The sequence below is a fragment of the Pinus tabuliformis genome, chromosome 1_2 (assembly GCF_031772625.1).
Source record: "Pinus tabuliformis cultivar Carrire ecotype Pingquan chromosome 1_2, CPIR1, whole genome shotgun sequence".
NCBI classification, from domain to species: Eukaryota; Viridiplantae; Streptophyta; class Pinopsida; order Pinales; family Pinaceae; genus Pinus; species Pinus tabuliformis.
This window is the reverse complement of record NC_142298.1, coordinates 19536987-19544148: the sequence shown is the minus strand read 5'-3', so window position 1 is coordinate 19544148 and position 7162 is coordinate 19536987. Positions and strand designations below refer to the sequence as shown.

General features: G+C 36.8%; 1 protein-coding gene across 2 annotated transcripts in view; it reads right to left on the bottom strand.

The window, feature by feature from the left end:
* Positions 1-1242: 1242 nt before the first annotated feature.
* Positions 1243-7162, bottom strand: part of LOC149204111 (serine carboxypeptidase-like 44) — a 102415-nt gene continuing 96495 nt past the window's right edge. For both annotated transcript variants that reach the window (XM_089394644.1, XM_089394645.1), the window contains exons 8-10: positions 2640-2732; positions 1976-2093; positions 1243-1882 (exon numbers count right to left, since the gene is read on the bottom strand). In XM_089394644.1, the coding sequence (XP_089250770.1) occupies positions 1718-1882; positions 1976-2093; positions 2640-2732 (376 nt within the window). In that variant the 3' untranslated portion in view covers positions 1243-1717. The remainder of the gene's footprint in view (positions 1883-1975; positions 2094-2639; positions 2733-7162) is intronic.

Here is a 7162-nt window from a genome sequence, read left to right as displayed (position 1 = left end):
ACATGGTACTCATTTGACATAAACATACAAAGGTTATTAAAACACATGGTACTCAAAAAAAGAGACCGGCAATAAACAAAACAAATCTACTAAAAGCCTACAGAAATTCCAAATAAAACCACGGGATTATGTCACATGGTACTCATTAGACATAAACAAACAAGTCTACTAAAAGCCTACAGAAATTCCAAATAAAACCACGGGATTGGTCTGGGTATAATTTTCTTTTTGTCCTATAAAAATGAAGGGTCAAAGACCTTGTCATACATATTATGGATGAGTGGCAAATTCATTCCTCATCACAGACATAGCTGAATACCAGCTCTGGTGTATGGATTGTAGCTGTAGATCAATAGCCAACAGTGTACGTACAGGGAAAAGCAATTGTAAATGCTTGAATATGTTGGGACTCATAAATTTATCACATTGCTAAGTGAGTCCCTCAAACCAAGAACATCTAAAACTGCCTGCTTGTTGCAATCTTGTAAAGGCAGTTACGCCAAATAGAGGAGAGGCCGTCAACCAATCTCACAAAAATCCATTGGAAGAGTTACATGAAGAATTTGATAGTGATGCACTTCTTTCTTTTGGTAGTCATAGAAAATGAGAAATAATCAGATGAAAGTTCATGAGAATGTAGGACGAGACGAGAATTTTGAATAGGTTCAGCTTAAAGGAATTTGGTAAAGGAATCAATTGGCTTAGGAATAATGGGACTACTGCCAAGCCAATCAATGTATACCTTGATCATGTACACAAAACACACAGAAATTAATAATCTTCTAAACCATTATCATTATTTTGAGTGGACAATTAATCCCAAGTTCCAAGGGTGGATCCCAGTGTAGCAGTTAGTCCATGTGATTGATTCCCAATGAGGTGAGTGTGAAAATTACTTCAAATGCAATTAGGGGAATCAATTATGGGCTAAGGGTCTAATATCATGTTGAGGTTTCCATTACACGGACACCAAAAGCCGCAGACATTAGTAAAATTTCAAACTATTACTATTACTGTGAGTGGGCAATTAATTCCAAGTTCCTAAGATGGATCCCAATGTGGCGGTTGGTCCACATGATTGATTTCCAATGAAGTGAATGTCAAAACTACTCCCAAAAAAAATATTATAGTTTGTTGCAATATGAAATGCATGTTTTTTAAGGGGGAAAATATTTTCATAGAAAATCAATGAATCTGAGTCCATGGAGACGTGTAAATAGTTCAACCATGCTAATTTACGCAAAAGAAATTCACTAGAAATAACTGCTTCATAGTCACTGCCAAGGCATGTAAAATACTTGGCATCCAAGAGATTGATTCTAATTTGAGTATTGTCATAATCAAAAAGCTCAAATACCAGTATCGGCTATCCTCAAAGACAACTAGGATCAAAGAAGCTCACTTTGGTGTCTCCTTCTGTTCTTCTGTTCAATATTTGACGTAAAACATTGCTTATCAGTGCTCTTGAAAAAAAATATAATCAAAGCTCAGCTGGGAGCAATCTTTGAAAGTTGGAACATCAGAACAAGGTGCAAGCCTGGATAGATTCGATCAATCAGTTAATGGCAAGATGAAGAAAAGGTAGACATTGTGACATTCAAGATGGATTGCCGCTGCTCCACAATTTACTGTTGTGCCCAAAATATGAAAACAATGATGATATAAGATTCATTCTAACAGGCATAATCTAGCTGCTGCAAGAATCTTGAAGCCAGTTTTATTCCTTTTTTTCCTTGCTCTTGTTTGGTAAGCCTTTACCAGATAAAAAAGTCTTAAACAGTAGCAAGGCTCTAGAAGGTTGGGAATATGGAACCAGATGAGCAGCGCCTCTTACAGTTGCAAAGGTCAATAAGTTGCCATATGAAATTGACCATCCAGCTACCTGTTGATCAAATGACGACGAATTTTACATGTTTCATACTTTTGGAATCCATTATTACAAGGATAAAAACAAAATAATGAGAGCAAAGCATACTTGTCCATTCTGATACCAGGCGCGATATGGCAAATACACAGTCAAATTTAAGTGATCAGCTAATTTGCGAACTAGCGATCGTGATCCCAATAATGGTACAACTGAGTCTTGGTCGCCACTGAAAGTATCAGAATATTAAATGCCTTAGCTGTGTAAAAGTCAGCTCTAGAGCTTAGGGTTTCATTTTGCTTGAAACCAGAAAATCTAATAAAAATGAAGTAGCAGAAGAGAATAAACTTATTCTAGACAATGATATCATGCAAGTGATTCCATGTCAGATTTTCAGAGGAAGAAAATAAAATATTACGAGAGAACTGACATGTTTTTCCTGATATATCTTCAAAGCAAGTATCAATTAACTATTAGATGATTTAGTGTGGAGTACCACACATTACCGATTCTAAGCCTAGAAAATCTTGAGAGCATAATCTTGAAGTAATCACTTCAACGGTCACTTCAACTGCAAAGAAATCTAGTTATTGTTTTTGCAAGTGTTGTTCCTCAAAGCAAAGGCCGATAACGAATAAGATTTGCACCATACCAAGAATATATGATTTTGACAACTATTATGCCAGAGCAGCTGACAGCGAGCACATATTACAAGCAAACAATGTGCTTTCCTCTAGAAAATAAAAATATAAAAATTGCCTTTGTGTATACTTGCCTGTAAACCCAAACACGTACACCACGTTCGATTATCCTTCTGAGCACTGGGAGAATGTTGATGCATAAATCTTGTAAGTTGTAATTCAAGACACTGGTTAAACAACAAGATATGATGTTAGATTTGAATAATTTTCTTTTATTTCAAATATCAGTAACAAGTGACAAAATAATCTTTTCTTCAAATTCTAAGTGATAGATCAGAAAATCAAGGTCCGGGATGCATTAAATAATTATCCTGATCAATGAAACACTCTCTTACTCAACACAGGCAACCTATAATTGAGATCTACCATGTTTTGTAATTCTAGCCAACCAGCTGATGCAGATAACAGGCATGCCGATCATTAAAAAACTTAGACAGCTAAGACTTGATACATCATGAAACACATTTTCCTATTCCTATTTTTTTAAGCACTTAAAAGGAATAACTATGGCCAAATTTCATAAAATCTTGTGTCCATTTGACATCCTCTCAGCAAGCCATATGTGAGCCTGAAGTCAGTGCCAACTCATCACATAACTCATTTTCTTTGTTGAAAGGACATACATATCTTAATCATGAAATTCCCATCAACTACAAATGGCATAGCTCATAAGAAAGAAATAGATACATTGTTCTAATACAGGCCATTTTCAATTTCCCTGCCTTCTCACTGAAAGCAGGCTGAGGAAAGGGGCAAGCCATGCCTCCATGATTGCTCCCTCTTCTCATTGTAGTACTCAGATGCTGGACCCCCTCGAGCTGGTACCATAGCTATGGCCATCTTTTTTGAAGTCTTGCTCACTCAATCACCACCATTATTACATGCACATATGGATTGATGGGTCTACTTGTGAAAAGTCCTTCCCCTTGGAGTCTGGAAGCATCTAATAGGGCTGAAAGTATAATCATCCCCAACACAAGTGTGGTAACTTGCTTACAAATCCTGATCTAGAAAGACTTTGGAAGGAAAGGCTTGTGTGAACTATTGTTGCGCCCCTAACATTGAATATGGTTCACTAAGATACTTCAATGGCTTTTGTTCCTGGTGATGTTGACTTCACTTGATCTTAAGGGTATGTTTCAGGTGGTTCATTACTCATGCAACAGAGATCATCTGAAAGAAGTCTTGATACTTATCCTTGTCATTCAAAGGACATTTTGCACATTATTGAGAGTAGATATGACCTTGTGGCCTTAGTGTTGCCCTCATAAGATTGACGTTGGCCTTTGATGAGACTCCACACGGTTGTATGCCCCTTGCTACACCTCCAAATGCTGAAAGGTTGTAACAGGAAGCCCAGGGGTTGGCTTATTTGATGATGTGCCCATATGGGCCTAGGACGACCCCAAACTGACCTTGACCTTGTTTGATGGACACTACCTTGTTCCAAAGCCCAGATGAAGATTGTGATCACAAAGATGACTTGGGAGGGCTACCACATTATGCCTAGATGTCAATGCTTGACTCAAAGCATGCCACATCATCCCCACATGCCCTAAAAGCGTAACATGAGCCTTCCTGGAGATGGTGTCATGGTGGAGGAGTTATTTGGAGATGTACCATTACACCTTGATCATTTTCTTGGAGGAGCACTCATGAGCCACTTTATCACTTGCTTGATGAAGATGTCCATTTTTGGGAGGATGAAATCATCATGGAGAGCATTTATTCCCACACAAGTGGGATATTTTTATGTCTTTATTATGTTTTAAAGCTATCTTAAAGTCGGCTTGTGACCTTTAAAGCCTATTTGAATGCTCAAATAAACTTTTAGGGCTTTTACAAGTAAAATTATTAAAAGTGACTCGGTTGCCCTCATATAAATAGAGGGAAGTCACTTTCATTTGTATCATCACACTTTCACAACACTTCTCTCTCTCTTAAGAAGTGTGCACTAGCTCTCTTGTCTTTTTCTCTTGGTCCCTGTGGATGAACAATGGAGTGAATTGCCTTGGGAGGGATATTTCTACATGAGAAGACTATCTTGGATTGATGAAGTGATTCATGATTGAATGGTGTAAGTTTATTGTTGATTTTCATCCATTTTGTACGCAATTTTCTGAAATTAGGGATTCTATTGTGCCATATTAAAAAGTGCAATATCTTTCATGAAATCTTGTTTCTATATCTTATGCAAATTTTGTCTATCAAGAATCCATCCAAAAAAGTTGGTGTATGCATCATTTGATCTTAAATCTCCATTTTAAAGAAATCGCTAGAGTTTCTAAGACAAGATTTTTAGTCCTCCACCCTATTCATACAACTCCCTCTATCTTTGTCACCATTATTAACTCCATTGCCCAACTAAGAGAAGGCAATCATTAGAAAACTTTTGAGGTCTAAAATGATCCTCAAAATAAAAATGTACAACCAAAATCAACTTTATAAGAACCAATAGGATTCAAGATGGTGATGTCAACCATGGGAGGTGATTCACCATTTTTGCATTAAAAAAGTAAAAAGATTAAAAAATAAAAAATAAAAATAAAAACTATTTTTTCAACTTATCTCCCTAGGTTTCACTCAAATTTCGAGCAGGAGCACTCGTTGGATGCAGAATTTAATTCCTCATCTACGGAGTACTCATGTTGCATACTTTCGATGGACCCTACTACACGAAAAATGAGAAATACATGAAAAAACGTGATTGCAGCCATGTTTTTTCATGTATTTCTCATTTTTCCGTGTAGCAGAGTCCATCAAAAGTATGCAACATGGATACTCCTTGGATGAGGAAATAAATTTCGCATCCAATGAGTGCTCCCGCTCAAAATTTGAGTGAAACAATAGGGAGATAAGCTGAAAATACAAGTTGAAAAAGTAGTTTTTTTTCCTCTAAAATTTGAGGTTGTAATCTAATCTTATTTTATTATTTTCACTATTATTTTATAATATTCCTTAGGAGGCCTATTTTAGACCTCAAAATTTCTCTAATGAGACTAGCTTATTATGGTGATCATCTTAATTTCTCCTTTTTCTTCTTCATTCATGGCAACTAGGATTAGGGTTAGATTAAATCTGGGTTTTATAGCAATTTATTGTCTATTTGTTGTTTCCCTATTGAAAGGGATTGCATTTAAGAAATATAAATAGGCAAAAACTAGCATTAGTTGCATATTTTCACCCAAAATTAGGGCTAATGTCTAAATAAAGATTGACGTCATATGCATTTTCAATCATAAAGATATCATTGTTTACCTAACCCCTGCTTGCCTCTTTGATAGCCTCTGCTCCTTTGTTGATCTTATCACTCATAAGCTATTTCTCAAGCTATTATATGTCATTGTATGTCTTAATTTTGCATATCATAAAAAACCCTAACTTATAGCAGCTTTCTTCTAAGTCATAAAGGTCTTAGGCAAGTGTACTTGAACTGTTGGCAACTCTTACCTCAATCTTTCAAAGTTTGGCTAATACATTCCCCTTCAATTATTAGACCTTGCAACACCCTTGAGCCCTCATTAGTTGAATATCTTGTTGGTGATTTCTTTAGGGAAGCCTCCCTTATGGGGATAATATCCACCACTAAACAGTTGGAGAGAAGCCATCGAGGTGTCAGTGGTGGTTGATCTCTTCTTGCCATAAGACCTAGGATGCCTAGTGAAGCTTTGCACTAAGTGTGCTATAATTTGCAGTTGCCAGTAACAAGCTTAGAATGCAAGAAGATGTAGCTAGGTTCATAAGAGAATCTATGCTTTACTATACTAGCGAGCCTAACAACAGGAAACAGGGTCTATACCACTTCTTATTGTACATATTGCCTCAAAATCGAGTAGGCCTTGTGAGAGGCCTCACAAGGTAAAGGCAAAACCTTACTACAATAATGAGGTGGATTGCCACTGTCACCTCAGCAATCCTCCTACTCTTTAGTGGAATTACACCACGAGAGAAGCTTCCTAGTATCCACCCAAAGGATATTCCAAGCAAGATGGCTCAAGGGGATGTAAATGAAAGGCTAAGGTACTTCTTCAATGAACAAGGGCACAATTCCTTTGTGTGGGAGTCACGTACCAGATACCAAGCCCTAAAGGAGGCACATGTGACCTAAGGTTTCAAGATATAGATCAACAAAGGAATACCCAGGCATACAAGTACAAAGGAAAAGATTTGAAAATTGATTTAATCAACAAAAAGAGAAGGCAAATCCTCAAATTAAGCCCTAAGTTGAAGACTTAGCTAAGGTTAAAGTTTTTATAGGGAACAAATTGCTTAGGGAGGATGATGCCAGGCCTAATAGGGCAAATTCAACCATGCTAGATTTTGAGTGTAAAGGATCCATAAAGATGAATTCAAACTAATTAACCTCAACATCCAATTAAGTGATGCCCTAATTGAATTCAACCCCATAACCTAGCCCTAGTGGCTTGCCTTAGAGGACTTAGAAAGATAAAGGAGAAGAAAATATAAATGTTTTTATAATTTTTTACCACCACTAGGATTCCTAATGTCTATTCCTACTTGAGTGATGGAGTCTTTAGGGCTAAATTTAAGAGAAATTGAATTTATGCTTGGAATAAGAGGGAAAACCCTAATTTTC